Raw genomic sequence first — 26034 nt, 5'->3', positions numbered from 1 at the left:
TTGACAAACTCAAATCCATCTAAAACAATTCCACAACCTTGAGCAATTAGATTCAATTTTCAAAATCCAATTCACAAAAACCTCAATCAAATTCACCAAAACACATTTATATCAACATCAACCCAATCTTTGCCGACTAACATTTAAACTTCACACTACACAATCTGAGTCATACTTCATAGATACATGTAAATATGTATGTATAGGCGCAGAGAGAGAGATTGAGAGAGATAGAAATTGGGAGAGAGGAACAGAGAGAGATTCATACCGCCGGATATCTCAGACGACAATGGTGAGTGAAAGAGCGAGTGAGAGAGCAGAGCTATATAGGTTTGTGATACGAGAGAGAGAGAGAGAGAGAGAGAGAGAGAGAGAGAGAGAGAGAGAGAGAACAATCGGTGTTTGAATTTTTCTAGAACTAGGGCAAATATAAGGAAAACGGGTAAAAAAAATAAAAAATAAAAAGGAATGAATTGGTTATTTGCGACGGGTAATCAAATGGTCACAATTATATAGTAGCAAAAGGTCACTTTTCTAGTAGTGAAAGGAAAGGAAAGGAAGAAATAAGCTATAAGTGGCTATCAGTTCAAGTATGAAACACATTAGCTGAGTGAACAAACTGCTAAAGGAGTTCATCACAGCCAAACCGTATAGCTCAATAAAATCTGCAAACACCATAAAATCTGCAAACCGTATAACTCAATAAGCATTCAAGATCCAATAAAATCTGCACACACCATAATAACTCAAAAATAAAATCTGCACACACTAAAATTTGCACACACCATAATAAAATCTGCACATAATAAAATCTGCACACAATAAAATCTGCACACACGGGTAATCCAAATCCAAACCGTATAACTCAAACCATATAACTCAAAAACACAAAAACAGAGCAAGGAAGACAGATGGCAGACACAGGGTATGGGGGAGACAGAGAGTAGATACTGATATAAACACAGACAAATCATCCATATGGCGGGAACACCCATTGATCTAAACCATCCATAAAAATTAATATCAGATATTCATTCTTCAGTTCTAAAATCAAAGTGGCATAGCTATTGGATATAGATTTTAATTTTCATTGAGAACCAAACTTAATATCAGATATTCAATAAGGGTTAGGGTTTTCAAATCAAAAGCCCTAATGTAAATGAAGTTTAGAGTTAGAAACAAACATAAGCCACAGAAAATATCTCTTGGAAATTTTTGATTTGAATGGAAGAAACTCTAGTTCTTGACGTCAAGAGAGTGAGAGGTTACACTGAGAGAATGGTGGTCCCAACGCCGACGGGGCTGGTGGTCTTCGGCAATGGCTGAAGCTCCAACTATGGTGGAAGAAAGGAGGGAGGAGAAGAGAAGAGCAAGAGCAAGAGCACGAGCCAGAGAGGGAGGCCAACTGGCTTCGGGACTGTTGGACTACTCTGACTTTGCTCTGTTTGGTAACCGGGTACACCGGTTGCCTAATTTAAGAGAAAAATTATTTAATAACTTAGTTATGACCTGGTTATGAAGTAATATGGTATAAGTAAATAATTGAATATAACTAAGTTATGAGTTAATATGGTGGTAGTTATGACTAATATGGTATAGGTTATGATATAAAATCATATAAGTTCATAACTAAATGTATGGTACATCTAAATGTACCATAGCATCACCCCTCAAACATATTTTGATCTTCCTCCATGCCGAAAACAACAATACCACTGGCTTCGATGAGTCTCGGCTTCGTCTTTGGCCTCGGCTTCTTCGCACTCTTTACTCTGCAGAATATATCATCGAATCTTTCCTCCTCAACACCCAACAAAAGAGACCATGGATCCAAATCCAGTTCACCTACAAAATGAATAAAATTGTACGGAGCTTCAGAGATGTATCCACTCAATTATTCCCACATCAACATCGACCGGCAACACAAACAGACCAATACAATATCCTCGATCATAAGAAATTTAATCAAACATTCGCAACGCACGAAAAAATGCAGCACGATGTACTTGTTGGACGTGGAGATGTCGAGAAGGAGTTAATAGCTCGATTGACCGACAACGAGGAGGAGAAAAGCCTCCGTGTGATTTCTCTGGTGAGCGAAGAAGCGCTTGGAAAGACGGCACTGGCAAGGAATGTCTACAACAGAGTAGACATTCGGCAGCATTTCCAGTGCCGTGCTTGGCTCCACGTCGCCAAAGATTTCACATACAAGGATCTGTTGCTTGCAATAATCAAACAGATTCCAATATGTGGCGTATTGGCTGACGTGGAGCTTATGAGCGAGCACCAACTGTCGGCTTTGCTTTTCCAGATTTTAATGGAGCTCAGGTTTCTAATAGTATTGGATGGTATCTGCACCAATCATGTCTGGCTCATGTTAGCACGTCCCTTCGCTGATGCCGCGAATGGAAGCAGAGTCATCCTCACTACTCGCGACTCTAAGGTTGCATCCGAGGTTGACCCGTGGGGTCACCCATTGAAACTCATGAGGTTATCTGATGAGGAGAGTTGGGAATTGTTCGTGAAGGTGGTAAATGGGGCAAATTATGATAATTTGAACAATTTCAAGGTAGGAATTGTCAGAATATGTCGCGGTTTGCCTCTAGCAATTGTCCTGCTTGGAGGATTGTTGTCGAGCATACAACCGAATGATGAGTGGTCCGGTGTAATTGATCATCTTTCGCAGTACTTGGGGGATGATGATCAATCAGTCGATCTCTTGACTATCGTAGCTTTATGCTATCATGAGCTACCGTATGTGTTAAAGCCGTGTTTCCTTTATTTGACTCTCTTCCCTAAAGCGTATGAGATTCCTATGCAGAGGTTGTTGTAGTTGTGGATTGCCGAGGGATTTATTCAAATATCAACTACTACCACGACTAGTGTCCTTGAACCTGAAGATCTGGCCAAGGCATATTTGGAAGAACTAGTGTCGAGAAACATGATTGAAATAGCGACATGGAAAGAAGACGGAAGCCCCAAAACGTGTCGAATGCCGAGCTTTCTTTACGATGTCTTCTTGCCAAAAGCCGAGGATATAGGATTTCTTCAAATCCGCCATTGCAATTCACATGTACATGAGTCTAATCAGATTATTCGGAGGCTTGCAGATCATTATGTTGGGGTCAAGTCTACTTTGGAGTCTCATACTCAACATCTATGTTCGTTTGTTTCATTCGAAGCCCAAAAACAAGGTACATCTAACAGAGAAGTCGGTACATTGCTTAACACAATAATCAGTAAGAGGAGATCTAGAGGTATTGTCCTGATGAAAGTGCTTGACCTAGAGGGTGTCTACAAACCTTTGCTACCCGAGAAACTCGGCCAATACTTACAGAACCTAAGATACTTAGGCTTGCGATGGACCGGTCTAGAATCATGTCCGGAAACAATTGGGGATCTACCATGCTTGGAGACTTTAGATTTGAAGTATACTAATATAACCACTTTGCCGGGTTCCATTTGGAAGGCAAAGAACCTTCGACATCTCTTTATGAACGAGGTGTCAATTGCGAAGCCATCATCAAAAGAGTCTTCAGCGACAAACCGTCAGACCTTAATGGGGCTCCTGCTTGGTGCTAAGGACCCTTATGAATACGGCTTAGACTGGTTCACCAGCCTTCTGAAATTGGGAGTATCATGCCATCCAAAATCAGCAGAGAAAACAGCCAAGTGCATATCAGGACTTGACAAACTCCAAACCTTAAGATTGAGATCAAAAGATCGATTTGGTCAACCTTTAGACCTCGAGTTGAGTCCTTTGAAGGACCATCAGTCTCTTTCGAACTTATATTTGTTTGGAGTGATAAAGGATGGGATTAAATACCTTCCCCTGAATCTCAAAGTCCTAACATTGTCAATGTCAAAACTCACAGAAGATCCAATGCCGGTGATAGGGAAGCTGCTGCCTCAACTGAACGTCCTCAAGATTCTTGCTTTCTCTTATCTAAGGTCGGAAATGAGATGTGTTTCGGGGGACTTCCCTAAACTCCACGTCTTGAAATTGTGGATGCTAGAAAACCTAGTTCAGTGGACATTGGAGGGAGGTGCCATGCCCCAACTTGCGGAGTTAGAAATTAGAGGTTGCAAAAAATTGACAAAGTTGGATGGATTAGAGCACCTGCCTGCCCTGAAGGAATTACTTTTAACAAACATGTCGCCGGATTTTGTTGCAGATGTTAAAAAAAGGTTGGGAAGCAACATTTTACTCACCAATGAGTGGGAGCCTTCGTCCCTCGCATGTAAGTTTTCTTCATTTGTAATATACTGTCTATCATTTTTTTTTAATGAACCAAATGTGAGCAGATCACTAAGGATCTTATAATTATATTAATGTTTTTAATGAAGGATTAATGCTCGCGGATACTGGAGACTGGAATAAAATGCAGTTTTAATTTGGAGTCAAGACTGTCAAAAGACTTCAAAGAGTTGATGTGCTGCAAAAAAAAAAAAATGCAGCTTGTTGTATCTCTGCTGTTCACAACACCGTTCTTTTTATGTAAAATACACTGCAACTCTATTTTTAACTTGTGTTTGGCTTAATTAAATAAAATTCATTTGTATGTTCATGAAGTGGCTCACTTTTAAGGCTGAAATACTCATAGAATTTAGAGCATTCTAACATGTGGATTTGAAAGTGAGATTGAATCAGCATGGTTCTTAAATTAAGAATGATTAATTAAAAAAATTTGACATCATGCTGATTTGTTGGTTTGAATGAATTCAGTCTTTCATGTAGGAGATTAACAACAAGTTTTGGTTTCACCTTTATCGGTTGCACCATATATTATGTGCAAATTTAACATTTCACCACTTGTGGCATCATCAGCCACAATAAAATAAAAAAGAACTTGGCATTGATTGAGGCTTCTTCTTCTTCTTTTTCTTCTTCTTTTTTTCTTGGTTGAGTATACATGCTAGTTGTTAGAATAGTAGAGAGAGAAAAATTAATATGTATTGTATTCAATTAATTAATCATATACAATAGAAGACCTGTATATATAGACTGAGAAAAAGTATCCTATAAACAACATAACTATGACAATATAAATATATCTAGAAAATCAATACCTAATATATCTAAAAATATATACTATATATACAGTAACATCCCCCCTCAAACTCAAGATAGGAGGATAAACATCTTGAACTTGGAGAGAGAAACTAAAACATGAAATAAAACTAAATAAAATAAAAGGTAAATAGATTGCAAAATCCGAACGGAAGCGCAAGGGCACTTAAGATAGATTAGAGACTGGAGCTAATACCGAGAGACGGTTTATGGTCATGTCGGACCATTGTAGGAACTGGTCGGAACTAATGCCAGAACAGCTTAAGGTCGTGCCAAACCGTTACAGAAATTGACCGAAACTAATGCCGAGACAGTTTAAGGTCGTGCCAAACCGTTACAGAAACTGGCCGGAACTAATATCAGGACAGTTTAAGGTCGTGCCGGACCGCTGTAGAAATTGGGCAGATCTAATGCCGAGATAGTTTAAGGTCTTGCTGGATCATTATACAAACTGGTCAGAACTAATGCCGGGACAGTTTAAGGTCGTACCGGACTATTGTAGGAGCTAACTGAAATAAATGTCGGGATAGTTTATGGGGTTATGCCAAACCGTTCTAGGAACTGACCGGAATCAATGTCAGAACAATTTACAGGGAACTACAACAAAAAGCATTTTTGGCGGCTTTTTTTAGCAACCAAATTAAATTTAGTTGCCAATTGTATGTTTTTGGCGACAATATACGTGTTCGTTGCCAAAAAATACACCATTAGCAACAAATATCTCAATTCGTCGCCAAAAATTGTTGGCGCCAATTTAATTTTTTGCGCGGGAGCGCTAAAAAAGTTTTGGCAACGAAATTAATATATGGCGACAAAAATGTTTGTCGCCAATTTGGACTTTTTGGCGATGAAATTAAAATAGTCGCTGAAAGGTGAATGATATTTATGGCAACATAATAATTTTTGTCGCCAATAAATTTCTTTGTCAAAACGACATCGTTTTGAATCTGTCTTTTTTTTTTTTTAATGACCGAATAAACAAGATTGACCTAAAATGAGTCTTCTTCGTTTTCTCATTCCACAACCTGAAACGGCACAACAGAAGACAGAGGTATGTCCTCTTTCCCTCTTCTTCGTCTCTCTTTCCCTCTCCCTCTCCTTCTCCCTCTCACTCTCACTCTCACTCTCTCACATTGTCTCATCTTCCTTTCTTTCTTATTTATCATCAATTTCATTCGGCATTGCAGAACACAACACAATCAATGGGACTGATTTTTCCCTCACACTCTCACACTCTCTCATCTTCGTCTTTTTCTTCTTTTTCATCAATCTAATTTTTCGGACTGATATTGTGATTTTTCGGACTGATATTGTGATTTTCGGACTGATATATTCTAATTTTTGGACTGATTTTGGAACTGATTTTCGGGACTGGTATATTCTGAATTTCGGACTGATTTTGTAACTGATTTTGTATTTTTTTGGGGACTGATATTATAATTTGGGTATCGATCGCACAAATTTGCTAGCATGGAAAGGTGCGCTCAGATTTTTCGATATATCACCTTATAGATTTTGATTCTTGTGAAATCTGGTTTGAGTTTGGTAGTTTGATCATTTGTTAAACCAATGTTTTGTGCTAGGCATTAAGCTTTGATTTTGGTAAATATTTTGAAATTTTGATGATTTCAGAGACATCAGAGTAATTATAGGTGATCTTGAGTAATTGTTTTTTGGTGTGCATTTTGTAAGTGGTTTTTTCACACCCACCACGTGTCTGTGTGTTGGTTTGAAAGAGACAAAAAGTTGCAGTGGACTAGAATTTGAATGAGCAATTTCTTTGACTATGTGACTAATTAGAGTCATTTTCATTGTTTTCTGTTTTTATATTTTCTGGGTTGTGGATGTGAACTAGAATTTGAATTTTTGTACTGGATTCTTGGCTTTTTTGATTACTCCCTAATAATATATATATATATATATATTAATATACACATAGCAAACAAGCCAATGCTATCTATATATAAAGCTTTTTTCTTCTCATTGTATAAATAAGTTGGCTAGCCTTTATAATTTGTTGAAATGGCTAATTATTCACATCAAGTGTTCTCTGTGAAAACATTTGTTACTACAAGTTGATGTAACTTTTGATTATCATAGAGCACTCTCATATTTTTTGGGGTTTCAATTTTTACTCTTTTTCATATAGATTCTTTAGATGATATTATTTTAGATATATAATAGTACATACTCATTATTCTTGAACTTTTTTCTTTTCCTCAGTTTCTTATCTAGTTTTGGATGAAGAATTTCTAAAAATAGAGTTTTGAAAAAACTTGAATTATGAGACCTTTTTATTGAGATGCACTATATTTATATACAAGAATTACATTTAATCATACATAATTTACTGAAATTCTGTACATATTTAGCACGTGATAAATAAGGAGTCAACTACAAGATTCTCATTCAGGAGCTTCATCTTTGACTAGTTCTTCTCCTTGATTTCAACATATAGATTGTCTATATTCTGCGACATATTTTCAGCACACTACTGCTGATTTTTAGCACTTGTTTTATAAGAGAAGTTTCTTTAGATGTAGAGATTGTATTGTACACGGTTGTCCCGTTAATGAAGGATTTATGGACAGCCAATACAAAAGTGTCACATCAGCCAAAATACTCTCTATTATTATCTGGTTAGTGGATCCTGTCTTCTCTCCAGTCATACCACCACCAAACGCCTCTTCCTTTTTCCTGCAAGAACAATTATTCAAAGACTATATAATTGATGATAAGTTGAAGGAGATTTGCATAGGAAACAAAGAGGGAATTCCATTTTATCACTCTTTTGAAACATTTATTTCTACTGCTTGTTTTAGAGTTCGGATTAGAAGATTGAGTTGAGTTGAGTTGAGTTTCCTAGCCAGAGTTGAGTTTCCTTTTCCCACCATTTAACCTGAAATTGTTGTTAGAATGAGTGTAGTCTGTGTAAAAGCTTATTTTTTTGCTGTGTAGTCTGAAATTATGTGGCAAAATCTTGATAGTCAAACTGTGTGCATCTTTGTTCAAAAAAAAAAAAAAAAAAACTGTGTGCATCTTGATTTAAAATTTTTCATAATTTTTAGTTTCTGAAAGATTTTTTAATGCCAAAGTCTGTTAAAACTTTGTACAAATTTCTATTTTCTATAATTATTGTGTGATTGATGGACATGATTTGCTCTTGTTCCATGTGTTTTTTCATTGTTTTATCTTTTATGATGAAGGAATTAACTTGGTATTCAGGGGCATGCCTTTTTTTATCACCTCATTCCTCATTATTAGTTTATCAGTTCATTTTCTGTGTGAACATCGCAAAGGCATTGGTAAGATGAAGTGTGTAATTTGCAATTAGCAAGTTTGACAAATTAGAGGTTCTAATGTATGAGTTATGATGGGTTTAAATGAGTTGGGCATTTAAAATAACTCAAATGTGCAAGTTTTAGTCTTTGGGGTTAAATTTGATACGAATTGGACAAATTAATCCGACCAACCCTCTTATTCTAAAGCTCCTAATAAAACACAAGACTTAAAAGGCCCGTTCGGGGGCCGAAATTGCGAAATGACTACCGGAACCACCAAAACTTGGCATGGACGGATTTTTCAAGCCTAAATAGACTTGTAGGAACAAACGGGACCTCGATTGGATTTCCGGTTAAAAAATTAGAAGGAAAAATGTAAAACACAAGACTTAAAAGGCCCGTTCGGGGGTCGAAATTTCGAAATGACTACCGAAACCACTGAAACTTAGCACAGACAGCTTGTTCAAGCCTAAGTAGACTTGTAGGAACAAACGGGACCTCAATTGGATCTCCGGTTAGAAAGTTAGAAGGAAAATTGTAAAACACAAGACTTAAAGGCCCATTCGAGGGCTAAAATTGCGAAATGACCACCGAAACCACCGAAACTTGGCACGGACAGCTTGTTCAAGCCTAAATAGACTTGTAGGAACAAACGGGACATCGATTGGATTTCTGGTTAAAAAATTAGAAGGAAAAATGTAAAACACAAGACTTAAAAGGCCCGTTCGGGGGCCGAAATTTCAAAATAACCACCGAAACCACCAAAACTTGGCACAGATAGCCTTTTCAAGCCTAAATAGACTTGTAGGAACAAACGGGACCTCTATTGGATCTCCGGTTAGAAAATTAGAAGGAAAATTGTAATACACAAAACTTAAATGGCTCGTTCAGGAGCCGTAATTGCGAAATGAAAACCGAAACCACCAAAACTTGGCACGGACAGCTTGTTCAAACCTAAATAGACTTGTAGGAACAAACGGGACCTCGATTGGATTTCCGGTTAGAAAATTAGAAGAAAAAATGTAAAACACAAGACTTAAAAGGCCCGTTCGGGGGCCAAAATTGCAAAATGACCACTGAAACCACCGAACTTGGCACGGGTAGCTTGTTCAAGCCTAAATAGAGTTGTATGAGCAAACAGCACCCGATTGGACTTCCCGTTACAAAATTAAAATCAAAATTGTGAAGTTCATATCAAGTTTTTTTTTTTTTTTGTCAATCTAATATTGTTTTTTCTTTTTTCATGTGACAGATTGGCAATGGTGGAAAATAGTTTGGGCTGCATCAGAAGATTTGATTTTGTGTTTTTGGAAATATTTTGACATAGGATTTTGGTAAATGATTTATGGATTAAATGTTTAGCATCAAAATATTTGGTGTTGTGTTTTTGTAAATATTTTGACATAGGATTTTAGTAAATGACTTGTTGGTTAGATGTTTAACATCAAAATATTTGGTTGTAATTTTGAAAATATTTTGAGATAGGATTTGGTAATGTATTTATGGGTTTGATATTAGTAGTTTGTAAGTACTTTGGTATGCATGTTTTAGATTGTCAGAGAATTGTAATTATGTTTATTGGGATTTTTCATAGCTATTAATTTTGAATTAGTATGAATGTCATGCATAGGTGTATTATTATTTACATTACATTTGTGTATATATTGTGCACAGGAAAACAAGTATTTTGGATTATTTTGAACAGGAAAATTATTAAAATCAAAATTTATGTACTGAATTTTTAGTGACAGGTGGTATTTTGGTCGCTGTTAATATATTTGGCGACAACATATTGTTTTTGTCACTAAAAGTTGGTGGTTATTCCAAGAACTTTTAGCAACCAAAACTAACTCGTCGCTAAAAACGTGATTTTTAGCAACCAAATTAATTTTGTCGTTAAATAGTACTTTTGGCGACGCATTTATTTGTCGCTAAAAGTACATAACCTATTCAAATTTTAACCTTTTAGCAACAAATTGTAATTTGTAGCAACAATATATGATTTTTGGCGACCAATTTTGCTTGTCGCTAAATGTCTACATACAGTGACAACTTCTGATTTCGTCGCCAATACTTTTAGTGACAGGCCTTTGGCGACAAGTTGTATATTTGTCGCCGATTCTTTTGGCGACGGAATTTGTACTTTTGGCGACAAATATTTGGGTCACCAAATGTGTTTTTTGTTGTAGTGGGGTCATGTTGAACCGATGTAGAGACTGGATGTTGAACCAGCAAACGTGGTACACACATAATTTATGACATGCTGCTGAACAATGATGGCAATAGATGACTGAGTAAGCCAGGGGCAACTTGGATGGTGCGCTAGGGGGTTATTTTGATAGTACTCCAAGGAATGGCTTGGGTTGTCATCAGAGGATTTTGTTTTGTTTTGTTTTGTGTTTTTAGATATATTTTGACACTATGTTTTGTATCGGTTTGTGGCTTGGATGCTTCAGATGAATCTACATTTGTACTTATGTTTTAATGTTTTGAATTGTATAGAATTCGTAATTATGCTGGTTTGTTTTAGATTTGATATTGATGTTTGATATGGTGTTAGTTTTGGATTATTTTGTAGGTGTCCTAAATTATGTACAGGAAAGCACGAAACTTATATTTTAAAAATTTTTGGCTCAATGACTTTTTAGGTGGTAGTAGGTATTTTGGTGGTCATTAGTTGAATTTGGTGACTGATGAGATTTGTTGCGGGAATTTTAGAGTAAATTTTAGTTGCTAATTAGGTAATTTGACGATAAAAACATGTAGTTGTCAGTAAAAAAAAAAAAAGTATTGAACCAGGGCATCTTGCTTCTTTTCTCTCCCTGATATATAGTTATTGGCGACCAATGACTGACGACCACCATCGATTGCGGTTTACCACCGACCACCAACTCCTTACTTCACCATTACCAATGACGAAGGAGATGAATTTCCAGCGAAGAAAATGAGTAGATCCATATCAAATCCAACTCGATCTAAACTAAAAATAGTTGTCGGAGTACAATCATGTTCCTATATATGTTTCTCTTATTCGATCTCTCAATTTTTCTACTTTTTCTGTATTACACACTTCTCTTTTATTGTTTTAATGGAGAAAATTTTCAAATTCTGAACAAGTTGTTTACAAATTTTAGTTACAGGCGGTGAAAACTATAGAATTTTACAGTTTCAATTTTTTTAGTACTAGAATGAATCATGCTTTAAAATTGAAAATTTTTGCAGTTTCATAACATTCATTAGAACTATAAAATTTTACAATTTCATAACATGTTTTTCAGTTTAATTAATAAGGATAAATGCTTAAAAGATTTTTGCTTTCAAACTGTAACATTTTACAGTATCAAAATTTACTCTTCAGTTTTATCAATATTTGAGATTATTTGCTTAAATACTACAAAAATTGAAAAATAATATATATTTTTTCATATTGTTGTTGCTTGTTATTGTTACGTTTTTTTTTTTTTCATTTTATCAATATTTAGTACATTTTGCTATATTTTTTGTTCTAATTTCTCCATTTATTCTTTTTTTTTTCCGACAATATTCTGGATATTTCGGTGAGTCTCTGATGATATTCTTAACATCCAGCAAACGTTCTGGACATTTTGGCGACTTCCAATGTCTTTCAAAACACTCCGGCGAACTTCTAATGATACTTCGGCGACTTCCCAGTGATATTGAAAATTCTGACAAGTCTCCAGTGACTGCCTGACGAAGGTCCAGTGGTGGTAGGATGTAGGAGCGTCTATAAATTAAAAATAAAATAAATTTTTTTTGTAATAATTAAAAACATACAGGACTAATTGATGCAAGTGTTTTGTTTTGGGACTAAATGGGTTTTGAATTTTGTGCATGGGACTTACCGGTAAGTTCCCTAATTTTTAGCTATTGTGGGTTAATAGTGTTTGATGATATAATATTTTTCATACTTATAAATTTATTTATTTTTTTTCAATATTCATTTCTATTGAAAAATATATATATATAGTATTGGGGGCGAAGAAAGACAAATGTTTTTAGTTACAAACATTTTGGTGATGAGTTCATTTGTCGCTAAAACTTCACTTCATCTCTCCTCTATAAACGACCATCATGAACAAAGACTTGAAAATTCATTAAAAGTTGACTTTTTAATTTTTTTTAACTTTATTTATAAAAAAAAAATGTGTACAAAATTAAAGATGATTATATGACCCAAAATAAATTAAAAGCTGATTTTTAATTTTTTATATTCTTCCTAAAAGAGGTCAAAGTTTCAATAATTTGTGACAAATTAATATTATTGTAGCCTCCATCATAAAATGAAGGGAGGTAAATTTCCTCTCCTCTATAATTTGAACTTAAGTGCACTGCTTGGGCCTGTCAAATTCATCACAAATTTCATTTTGATAGTTTGAATCGTTTATTTTATTGGCAATTTCATGTATATCATCTCTAAAAATATTATAGAGAGATTATAATCGTAACCTATTCGATTTATTGTAATTATCACAACAAAAAAATGAACAACAATTATATTTTTAAAAATAAATCATCCATTAAATTAAATATGTTACAATTATGGAAAATTTATTAGAAAATTCATTTTCAAGTGTTTCTATCCCAATTAGTCTATGAGATATTCTTATATTCTAATAAGTCCTATTATTTAGACATTTGATCCACCAAATACTAATTCTCATATTTAAGATATTTTATAGACATTACTATCCTTACAAATGTTTTTTGAACAGTTAGCAATTTGGTGATGTAAACATTCATATTTTACAATGTGAATATTCACATTGACATATTAACATTCACATTGATGGTGTGAACATTCATATCACAGAACATTCACACTATAAATGTAAATATTATTAGGGGTATTTTGGTAACTATGTCACCCGTAGGATTTATTAGAATATAAAAAAATACTGTACACTACATGGAACATAAGTAGGAAAAAAGAGATTTATGAAACAGTATCCCTACAATTATTGGATCGATATTTTCTTTTATAAATAATATACACAAATAAAATAAATAATTTAAATTATCTAAACAAAACATATGATAAACTCTACAAAATCAAACAAATTTAAATTATCGAAACAACATCCCTGATCAGTGATGCACTCTATGAAATCGTACTACCTCCACTAATTCATATTACTTTTCAAAATAAAATACCTCAAAATAATAATATGAATGTGACATCTAATATTTACCTAAATTTTTGGTGGGATAACCACTGTTATATTAAACAATCCGCCGAGAATATCCGCACATTGACCGTTTTAGCGTAGAAAATGACATATAAATTCATTTTTTAAACTCATTTTATAAAATATTGATGTGTTAAGTAAATAATTGATTGATATTAACTAATCATTTTCTTGTCTAAAAATTGAATAATTTTTTAGACTATACTCTTTAGAATATAGGTAGTAAAGCAAGGCGGCTTGCCTCTTTTTGACTTCAGAGTGTTTTTAATGGGGTAGTTAGAAATTTTGTAAAACATGTGTTATCTAATAGAAAATAATAAGTGTATTTTAATTTTGTGCGTAGATTATACTCTTAAAATATAAATTTATAGGTATAGATCTGAATATAAATAATAAGTGTTATCTGACAGCTTTAGGTCGTGAAGACTATACTCTTTAGAATATAGGTAGTAAAGCAAGGCGGCTTGACTCTTTTTGACTTCAGAGTATTTTTAAGGGGGATTTGGTGATAGTCCCTCATTATCTAATTTATCTTTCAAAATGATAAGAATTATATAAGTACTTTCAAAATTTCCTAATATTTTAAAACTTGTTTCTTTTACTATATTACCCTCATATCTATCAGCTCTCCTATTAAGCCTTCGTTTGGGAAGTGGATTGGTTTTTTGTCTTTTTTACCTTTTTTGGCTATTTTTGTCTGGGCTAAAAAGTCTAGTTTGGGAAGGACTTTTTGACTTTTTTGACTTTTTAGCTTTTTGGTGAGGTGTCCATATATAATATTACTAAACTGCCCCTGGTATTAAATTTTGTTTTTATTTGGGCGGCTGTCCTGACAGTGGCGTCACCAACCCAGGCTAAGTTTTTTTTTTTTTTTTTTTTTTTTTTTTTACAAATAGTTTTTCATGTGGTTTTTATTTTTATTCTATTTTTAATTTCAATTTGTTTTCATTTTCTGTAAAATAATAAAAAGTGAGGTTTTATTTTATTGTCCTGTGTATTTTAAGAAATTATTTTTAAAACTCATAACCAAACACATAATTCGAAACTCCATACTACTTTCATAACTCTACACTCAAATCATAACCAAATACATAACAAAAAAATTAAAATATTTAAAAAATATTTGTATAAAATAGGGTTTGAATTTTTTGTAAAAAATTTTAAAATTAAAAAAATTTAAATCGTAAGTGTTTAAAATTTAAATCGTAATATTTTAAAATTTAAATCATAATATTTTAAAAAGAATCGTAATATTTGAAATTTAAATCGTAATATTTAATTTTTGTCTTATTTATTTATTTTTTTGCCATATTTATTTTTATTTATTGTTTTATACATTAATTATTTATTTTTTGCCTTATTTATTTTTATATTTATTGCCTTATTTAATTACGTGGCGAATGGTAATTTATGTTTTCATGTTTTCTTTTTTTAAAAAAAAAAAAAAAATCAATGAGCCGTATCAAACACATATCAAAATAAAAAAAAAATTATTTTAACAACAAAATTTAAATAATTTAAATATTCAAAAAATTTAAATAATTTAAAATGTTAATATTTTAAATTTAAAAACAACTCTACACTCAAGTTGTAACCAAACATATAAAATGAAACTCAATTAATAAATTATTGAGTTAACTCATAACCAAACACATTACTCGAAATTCCATACTACTTTTACAACTCTACACTCAAATCAGAATATGTTAAATCGTAATATTTTATTTTAAATATTTAAATAATGTAAATAATCTACAAAATTGAATAAGTAAAAAATTAAAATAAATATTCATAAAATTGAAATCGAAAAAATTTAAATAATTTAAAATGTTAATATTTTAAATTTAAAAATAACTCTACACTCAAATCATAACCAAACACATAAAATAAAACTTAAGTAATAAATTATTTTTAAAACTCATATCTAAACACATAACTTGAAACTCCACAGTACTTTTACAACTCTACACGTAAATCATAACCAAATACATAACAAAAAAATTGAAATATTTAAAACTATTTTTATAAAATAGAGTTTGAATTTATTTTTATAAAATATTTTAACAAAAAACAAAAAAAAAATGTTTCTAATTTTTTTTTTCAACTTTGTTTGTTCTGGGAAAATGTGTTTTTTGGAAAAAAAAAATTATTTTTTGTTTGTGCTGCCGCATGCCCCTCTTCATGAGGGGTAGTTTCGTAAATTCCCCTGACCGTTTATTGCTGCCAACCAACTGTGGCTCTTTTGTCCTTTACTGGCTAAATTAGCCTCTTTTGGCATTTAGTGGCTAATTTAGCTCGGAAGCCTTTCCCAAACGACCCCTAAGTCATCTTCACTATATATTTCAGAGTAAAATTTTACTCTGTATGAAAGTAAAATTTTACTCTGTATAAAAGTAAAATTTTACATTCTGAAACTAAAAGTAAAATTTTACTCTGTGTGAAAGTAAAATTTTACTCGGTATAAAAGTAAAATTTTACTATGAATAAGAGTAAAATTTTACACTCTGAAACTAAAAGTAAAATTTTACTCTGTATAAAAGTAAAATTTTACTCTGAAAAATAAATAAACTGTAAGACTCTGAAGTTAAAAGTAAAATTTTACTCTGTATAAAAGTAAAATTTTACTCTGGTTCTGTCAAATGAAAAAAACAGAGCAATAGAACCTGAGTAAAATTTTACTCTGGTTCTATCAAATGAAATTTGATGTTTACTCTGAAAAATCGATGGAACTTTGAGCTTTGAGCTTTGAATCAGGCCTATAATCCTTGAATCAATCGATGTTTACTTTGAAAAATATTGAATCATGCCTATAATCCTTGAATCAGGCCTATAATCTGAAAATTTTAGAGAAATCTCAATTTTTCATACCCCGGTTCTTTAGATTTTTCAGATTTTACAGATTTTTCAAACTTTGAGCTTTCAAAAATCTATATATTCGAATTCAAATCTCAAAACACACAAACACACACACACACACACACATATATATATATATATATTACAGATCAGAATATGTAGATATATATATATATTCGAATTCAAATCTCAAAACACATATATATTCGAATTCAAATCTCAAAACACACAAACACACACATATATATAGATATATATATATATATATATATATATGTATCAGTGCGATTTGCAAGTTCTCCACAGCTCCGGCCATGGAGGAAGCTAGGATTAGAAGAGAGAGACGAGATAGAAGATGAACAGTTGAAGGAGAGTTGAAGGAGGAGAGTTGAGAAGATGCAGAGAGAGATCGTCGGAGCTTAGGAATGACACAGCTCCGGCCATAGAGGAAGCTAAGGTTAGAAGTGAGAGACGAGAGAGAAGATAAATTTTGTATCTGGATTGTGTATATGTGAGGGTATAATAGTCTGGTAAAATATTTAAATAATAAATTTTGTCCTTTATGCAAGATTTTATAATTATGAGGGGGTTTAGAAAGTATAATTTTTTTCTTAGTCCTTCTAATAATGAAAGGAAGGTAAAGGGGGTTTATAGCCAAATTTCCCTATTTTTAATAGGGTAGTTAGAAATTTTGTAAAACATGTGTTATCTGATAGAAAATAATAAGTGTATTTTAATTTTGTGCGTAGATTTATACTCTTAAAATATAAATTTATAGGTATGGATCTGAATTTTTTTATGTCTGAAATAGGAGTTTGAGTTTTTTTTGTTTTTTCTTGATTTTGACATAGATTTTTAGATTTTCGACATCCATAATAGTTCTCTTCTCTCTCCAGCCTTCTCTTATACCATCATAGGTATCCTTCCTCTCAACTCTAATTCCCAGTGATGTCCGAAGTATGATAGTGGCAGCGGAGTTGAGCAGTGGCGACGGGGATGACGTAACAGGGACAACGGGCTTTCAAGAAAATCTTGCTTGGTGTAATGTAGATCTTACTTTCTAGATCACATCTTTGAAAAAATCAGTGATTTTTCTTATATCATAATTGGTTTTTTTGAAGAATTTATTTATTGTTTTCCGTTTGTTGTATAGTTTGTATGGTCCTTTGAGATCTTGTTTTTGTAGGTTGTTGTTTTAATATAAATGTTTTCTATATTCTAAAAAAAAAAACCTTAGAGAGGGAGAGTATTTTATTTTAATAGTGTAATTAAAATGTGTTATTAAAATATTTATTATGTAAAAGTGAGATCCGCAACTATGCCCTGGTTTGGCAAATTTCCTAGACTAAATAATCACAAAAAGACCAAAAAAAAAAAAAAAAAAATCAAAAAAGCCAAATAGTCAAAAAAGTCAACAAAAAATTTGTCATTCTAAAGCCAAAAAGTTAAAAAAACAAAACAAACAAAAAGTTAATTAAAAAAAATCGTTACCAAACAACCCTTATATATTTACGTCAAATATAAAAAAATAAAAGAATAATTACCAAACCATCACCGGTATACATTTGCATATCATACATATAAATCTTGCTTTTTGTGATATAAAACAACTAATTAAGTTTTTGAATGCAAGTTTTTCTGACATATCCTTCCAATTGATATTGTAGTTAATTTAGGCCTCATTTGGGAAGCAGCTGGATTAGTTAAAAAGTCAAAAAATTATTAAAAAAGTCAAAAAGCTAACAATCCATACCAAAAATTCAAAGATTCTATTTTCTCTATACTTTTTGCACATCTTTTCATAAAAAATCAAAAAATCATACCAAGCATACAAGTTTTTTTAGCTCATATTTTAGCCAAATAACTAAAAAATTACTAAATTAGTCTGTTCCCAAACGAGGCCTACTTAATTTTCTTGTGACGTTGATATTAGGTATGATTTTATCAATTTTAGTTTTAGTTTTTTTTTTTTTTTTTTGGCAAAGTACAAGTATTATCGATAGGGACATGTTCTTCTCCTGTTTGCAAATGGATCGGAGGGTGTTGTTAGATTATGGTGGGTCCTAATTTAAGCTCATTTTGATAATTCAAACTATGTAATATTTAAGACCCATCTAGTACATCATACCTATAAAAAATCAATTTGATCAAATATCGATAATCACTTGATCAGATCATATGTCTGTCAATAATTTATTTTGAAAATCATACTTGTTATTGACAGAAATATAATCTGATCAAATGTCTATTGATATTCAATTAATATTTTTTTCAAGAATAATATACTCGACAAACTCTATACAATAAATTATTTGTATCGTTGAGATGGATCTACATCAAAGCCCACTATTTCTCAACAACACCGATTGGCGGCCTGGAGAGGAGTGTATCCCTTATTAATAATATATGCAACCATTGGGAATAGATCTAATATATTTTTATATATAATTCAGTAATAAATTCGAGTGTTTTCTTTACTTTAGAAATATCTTCTAGAGTAATTAATTTTGAAAACAAAAACTATCATGCTTAGAACGTATTCAAGATTAAGATAATATTTTTCAAACTATTATCATATAATGATTTTAAATTTTTGAAGTTAAATAACAAATCAAAAATAATTGAAAAAATTACCAAAAAAAAATCCTAGAGTTTAACCTTTATAACAAATTAAACCTTGAGTTTTAAATTTTATCAATTTAAATCTTAAAATTTTAATTTATTTTTAATATAAACTATTTGCCTATTTTCATTAAGTAAAATTCACGGAAAAAAGGGTAAATTACAAATACACCCACTGAAGTTTCCTTAAAGTACAGATTGTCTGCTGTAGTTTGAAAAATTACAAATTGTTAAAAAAAATTATTTAACAAAATTAACTAAAAAAAAGAAATTCATAATCACTCTCCTAAACAATAATAAAATTACCTAAATTATTGATTGAAACATATTTATAACATTATTAAAAACTATTAATTAACTTAATAATTTATTAATAAAATGGGCGATTTGTTAGAAAATTAGAAACCTCAGGAAGTGAATGTAATTTCCAGAACCACAGGAGGCGATTTGTAGTTTAATCAAACCTCATGGAGTTTATTTGTAATTTATCCCAGAAAAAATGATATTTTAGTCATAAAAATCAATGAAAAATAATATTTTAGACATTCTATGTGTACCTATATTGAGTTTAATGACTAAAATATTTTTTATGTTAATTTTACTAAACAAAAATAGATGAATTGTTTAGATTTAAAACAAATCAAAAGATTAGGATTTAAATTAATAAAATTAATAATTCATGATTTATTTTGTTACAATACTCAAATCTCGGAATTTTTTTATAATTTTCCCAAAATAATTTTGTATTTAATTATGATACCCAAATATATGATCATTTTAATATTATTATTATTATTATTAGTATATATAAGTGCAGAGGGTTTATTTGCCTGAGAGCGTCTACCACAAACTGGTTCTTTCCATTTTACTACTGCGAAAAACCCGCTAAAACGTCTCCCCTGCTTCAATAACCCCATATGCCCGTTTGTTTGGAGTTATAGGGAGGGGATTGAGATTATTAATTGGGGTGTTTGTTTTGAGAGATGGGGAGGGAACTATTAATCCCTTGATATTAGTAGTCTCTTTGGAAGGGGGATTAGTAAGGAGGAGGTAGAGATGGTATTAGAAAAATAGTGAGGGGATTAGAATTTTTTTTATTTTTTTTAAATATAATGTTTAATTTTTTTATTTGTTTTATTATTTTGTATAAAAATAATTTAACAATTCCTCACTATCAATTCTCTTACTATTAATCTCCTCCATTCTATCTCTGAAAACAAACGAGGCCATAATGTTGTGCACTAATTTAATATTTATTTTAAATTTATCATCTAGTGTAAAATTGCTATTATGCAAACTTAGATTGAAGTCTTTATTATTAAAAAAGTTCAGTGGTGATATAGATTATTAAAATTGTAACACTAATATTAGCTCTAATAAGTTGACAGTGTAAGGAAAAAAAAAATAAAAACAAAAACAAAAAATAAAATAAAGTCAAACCATCACATAAACGACAGGGTCCATATAATGTCACCTCATTAGTGATATATTAATAGTATTAAATTAGTGATATATTAATAGTATTAAATTAGTGATGTAAAACATTTTTCAAAAAAGTTTTTGCTATTGTTTATTTGAATAATTTTTAACGTAATCAACATGTTCAACGGATGGAGTCGTCTCAATTTCATGGTGGACCCAGCGCATGGGACCACCGGCGCACTACTATGACATATTACTTAAATATTTAATTAAAAAAATTCATTTTTATATAATTTCTCAGGTGTATTGTAATGCAACGTTCAAAGTTGAAAATTTTGATAGAACTTAAGCTTACGTTTGGTTGTGTTTTGTAAATGTGATTTGAGAGTATGAGTTGCATTTTGAGTTTGTGAGTTGTAAAATTATGATTTGAGTGTAGAAAATTTGTTTGGTTATGATTTTTAAATAGAGTGTTGAATTGTGTTTTGAAGATGTATTTTGAATTAAGTTTTAAAAATTTGATGTGACATGTGAAATATGAAAATTTGTTTGGTGATGTGTTTTGAAAATAATTTTCAAAACTTAATTCAACCAATAATTTATTATTAAACACACAACGCATTTATCAATATCCATATTTTTTATCAACAATAATAACCAAACTATTTTTAAAATACTGAAATTAAAAATTGATTTTTTTGTCAATTAAATTTTTTTTAGTAATTTTTTTGAATAATTTTTTTTTTCAAATAATTTTTTCATTTTAAAATAAACCTATATCAATTATTTTGTGCCAATTAATTTTTCTATCAATTCATTTTTTACGCCTGTACAAACATCTTATAAAATACATATTTAATTTTTTTTTTAAATTTTGTTAAAGTCAACAACTTTTGAGAATACATATTAATAAAAATTAACATAAATACACTAAGTTTAATATTTTAAAATACAAATCATAACGTAAATCTTACAAAACATTATCAATTTTTTTTCAGGTACGGGGTCTCTTTGTGCAAAGGTTCAAATAGTTCTAGGTTCAAACAGTTAAAAGCAAGCTGGCCACAGGGGATGACCGGTAGGTCGACCGGCCGGATGACCCGGGGGACGACCGGTCGGGTGTCCCAGGTATCTCTTCGTGCAAAGGTTCAACAGTTCACAATTTAAAATACCAACAGATCTGAAATAAAAAAAACTCATCTACAAATTCTCAGAAATCATTTGGGAACTGATTTCAATTTCTCTGAAATCATTTATACATAACAGATGAAGATTGATTTACCAGATTAACGGGCAAAAGGTTGAAACAGTTCAGGAAAATCAGAAAACATCTAAAACAAAAAAAAAAAAAAAAAATAGTCAGCTACAAATTTAAACAAAAAGATTTGAGAACTAATTTCGACTCGTCTGAAATCATTTGCACATAATAGATGAAGAATTTATTTACCAGATTAGTAAGAGTTGAATAGTTATCGCAAAAGAGGAAAAAGACAGACACATTGAAATCGGAGAACTGAAGTACGAGATACCAAACAGATTTTCAAAATGTAATTTGAATTAACACGCGGAATCAATTTTTTAACGTCGTATCCAAACGTCATGCGCGAGCTCACGTGTTGAAAATTGATTTCAATTAACAACCAAACAGAGCCTAAAATTTTCGGCATGTAAAAAACATGAGGTGAAAATTTTGATTTCTTGACTTAAGACTAATTCAGCCTCGAATTGAGGTATACCTATAGAAAATGAAGCAAGTGGATGAAACAAATATGGTGATAAATATTATTTCTTTTTTCTGCAAAGTAGGTGCCAGTTTAGCTGTTCTCAAATTTTTTTTAATCTATTTATATTTGTTATAATATCGAGAAGGAAAATATTATATTATGTATATATTTAATATTACGTATATATAATAAAAAAATTCGGATAGGTTAGTGGAAGCAAACCCATGTGATGGTTGGAATAAAAAAATAAATAAATAATGTGTAAAAATATGAAAGTGGAGAACAAAACTTATGTGATAAACTAAGGAGAAAAATAGAAAATTAGTGGTTCGATTGGATTTGCAGTTGAAGGTAATGAAAAAATAATAATAAAATATGTAGTATGATATTGAGATGGCAATGGGTTTGTGGGCAACGGTATGAGATGGCGGCTATGGCCGGAGTTGGGAGATGTAGCGGAACTTTGGCTAGTAATAGGGGAATATAGAGAAATTAACGGAGAAAGGAGGAGATTATTATGAAACGATACTGATAGAAAAATATGGCAGTGAATCGAGTCGAGATCCGAGGGTGGCCAAGATAAGGTTGTCACCTGTCAGTAAACAAAGAACACTAAGAGTTTAACCTATAACTCTGATATCATGTTTCAAAAGAGAGATAAAGATAATATTATATTATGTATATATTTAATATTTGTGTATATAAGCCTTATTTATATAGGAGAAGAGAAATTTAAATATGATAATTAATATAATATGATGTGTATGATAAAAAAATATATAACTATTATATTTAACAATATTATTGAGTGGTCTTATCTAATCTAGTTAAATGAGGGGAGATGGTCTCATTTATAATGGGAAATGTGGGATTAGAATATACAACTTTTAAAATATAGTTGTTGAAGAAATATGATCGATGAAAAAATATAATTGCTGAAAAATATGACCGCATTTGAAAAAAATAATAAATATTGTACGTCCATATGTCACTTCATTTTATATATTTTTTTGGGGGTAATGCTCAAAGAGGTGGGTATTATATGTAAATTATAATATTTTTGAGATTGATTCTCAGAAATGTTATAATTCAATCTCATGGGAGTCATAACAAAAAAAAAAAACAAAAAAAACAAAAAAAAAAACAAAAAAGAGTTATAACTAAACACCACATAATGTATAATCAAAGAGTTCTTAGTTCTTAGATCATAACTAAAATAATAACATAATTAATATCGCAATAAATCATAAATAATACTACAATATGTATAATCAAAATCATAATCAAATTATAATTAAGATCACAATAGATCATAATTTAAAAAAAAAAAAAAAAAAGGTCATAATTAGCTATTCTGGAAGGTCTGCATATCAGCTATTCTGGAAGGTCTGCATATCAGTACCCTTCATTTGGTACCCATATATTTTGAACACAGAGAAGGTCTGCATATCAGCTATTCTGGAAGCAGAATTGCCAATGATGCTGTTTCATGCAGGTACTACTTCGGTAACTTTAATTAACTTTGAGAAAGAAACATGGTGTTTGATTCATATACGTGCAGAATTATTATCGCCTTTTTTATCCTCGAATTTGCAGTATTTTCTTGTATTGGTGGTTAGTGACGGATTTAAAAATTTTACTCAGGACATTCAAGAAGTTCAATAAAAATTTACATAAAAAAATATTTCACTTATCTATATTTATTTATCATTTACTCCTTATGAATCTCCTAATTTGAACTTCTCAAATCATCACAAACAGAAAAAAAATAATTACAATAGTGTGGAAGGTAGAAAGTTCTCCACAGGAAAAACAAGATAAGGTGCTCTTTCATTTACTCTGCAAAGAGAAACCAACTCGTCAGTGATCACTTCCGACCAGAGATGGTCGGGAGGATCCTCTGACGATCAAGTCAAAAATATGATCAGCCATATAGTATTTAGTTAGGAAGAAAGATTTTCTTTTTTTTTTTTGTTTTCTCCTTCACTTTTTCCTTACTCTTCTGTTTATAGTGTTATTGTCTTGGGCCTCAGTCGTTAGATTAGCATCTTAATCTAAGGGTTGTGGTTACTACTAGACTTTGGTCGGCCAAGTGGTTAGGTTACTTTGATCCTTTGTCTTTGGATCATCTTGCCATGTACGATTTAGATTATATCAGGAGTTAGTGACCAACTTGCCAATTGCTTTATCCATCCAATTAAGTTCATCGGATGGTTGTGTCGTTTAAGTAAGTTGGGCCTATGCCCCTATCTCTGACGATTGTGATCCTTGCCGTTGATTATGAATGGATCTAAGGGCATCCCTGCATTCTGCAAATCTCCTTCTAGAGGATGATTTTGCTCAGGCTTTGGTCACGTGACACTGTCCTTTCATCTAACGGACCTATCGATGATTTGGGATTTTCTTTTGATTCGTGCTGCTTGGCTGGACTTGGGCTTTGGGCCAATGTTTTTACCTCTGGGCTTTGGGTCAATGTTTTTATCTCTCTACAATTGCCCCTCTTCAACGATCTTCTGTAGCGGATTGCCAAAGACATCGTGGTCGACCTAATTGAAATTTGGGTCACTACCTCTATCAGTGACATCCGTCTTTTTTGTGGTTTTAAATTTAATGATGATGCCCATCATTTCGTCTTTCAATGCGCCGTTTCACTTCTAACACATTAATTGAGTGGTTGTCCCTTGCCTTTCGCCACTTTGCTCATCGTCTTCTCAAAACCCTATACATGTTCTTTCCTATCCTTCGCCTAAAGTCCCAATCTGTAATCCTTGTAAGTTTTTCCTCTCGTTGGCTTCTTTCGATTTTGAATTTCTTTTTGCTTGTTCTTCTGTTGTTTTTCCTTTATTTTCACCATGAATCGTCTGAGAGGTTTCTTTGAGTCCGAGGAAAGTATTACGAAGTTTAGAACTCAGTATAACATTCCTGATGATGTTGTTGTTCGTCTTCCTTCTTCTGACCATAGAGGGATCAGAGAAATGAATTCATCTCCCTCTAATAAACATAGTCGATGAGGGAGTTCAATTGCCCCTACATCCTCTTCTTAAGGAGGTGCTTCATTTCTATGGGATACCTCATTCCCAGCTTTCGCCTAATTTGTTTAGAATTGTTATAGGTGTAATTGCTTTGAATAATATCTTAGGGATCAATCTAGGCCTTTCGATATTAGATATTGTTATAATTTTGTCCCAACTACCAAATAAATGTTGAAATTTTACTTCAAGCCCAGATAGGCAAGGCATCAACTTGTTCAGATGCTTCCTAATTCTTTAGTGGTAAGTGCTTATCATTACCCTGCTGTGAGGTGTTTTTTGAATTCCTGTCAGCCTTACACTTTTCTTTTCGTTTTACAAGGTCTATACTCTACTTGTGATGCCATGGTGTGCCATGACAAAATAATAAGGACTACTAACAAGCTGAAAACCTTAAATGACAGGCAAAACGAGAGGATGAAGGAGCTAGAACTTTGGCTAGCTGCTTCGGAGGTTGAGGTAGCGGAGGCTGAGAAGAAGCTTCAAACGATAGACTCTGTACTAAAGTCTTCGGCGTAGGAGATCAGTGGTTTGAAGGAAGAGAATGAGCAACTCTCTATAAATTCATGTAGAGATGGGAAAATATGCCTACTTGCTTAGTAGTAGCCCAGAGGGTATAGCTCACTTTCAAACGACTTGTGATATTCTTGACGATGTGAATATAAAACCTTCTTGCCCAAATGATAATTTCTTGTTTCCTAGTGATGATAGGGTTCCTTGGTTAGTTTCGGCTGTAGTAGATGGCGAGGTTTGGTGTTTTCTATATCCCCATCTTCGCGAGATCTTGTCGCACTATGGAGTTTCTCCATTTCTGCTTAATAC

General features: G+C 31.9%; 2 protein-coding genes across 2 annotated transcripts; both read left to right on the top strand.

Annotated features, from left to right (window-relative positions):
• The first annotated feature begins 1318 nt into the window (after positions 1 to 1318).
• On the top strand, positions 1319 to 4572 carry LOC145821483 (disease resistance protein RPP13-like). Its single transcript, XM_082918004.1, has 3 exons — positions 1319 to 1448; positions 1662 to 4241; positions 4348 to 4572. The coding sequence occupies exons 1-2, from the start codon at positions 1319 to 1321 to the stop codon at positions 2831 to 2833; spliced, it is 1302 nt and encodes a 433-aa protein (XP_082774130.1). The 3' UTR covers positions 2834 to 4241; positions 4348 to 4572.
• On the top strand, positions 2942 to 25731 carry LOC145821482 (putative disease resistance protein At1g59780). Its single transcript, XM_082918003.1, has 3 exons — positions 2942 to 4241; positions 23583 to 23689; positions 25507 to 25731. Exons 1-3 carry the CDS (start codon positions 2942 to 2944, stop codon positions 25729 to 25731), a joined length of 1632 nt encoding a protein of 543 aa, XP_082774129.1.
• Positions 25732 to 26034: the final 303 nt, after the last annotated feature.

The sequence above is a fragment of the Camellia sinensis genome, chromosome 3 (genome assembly GCF_055761805.1).
Source record: "Camellia sinensis isolate YWXY chromosome 3, ASM5576180v1, whole genome shotgun sequence".
Classification (NCBI taxonomy): Eukaryota; Viridiplantae; Streptophyta; class Magnoliopsida; order Ericales; family Theaceae; genus Camellia; species Camellia sinensis.
Note: the sequence above shows the minus strand (reverse complement) of the source record. Positions and strands in the feature narration are given on the sequence as shown.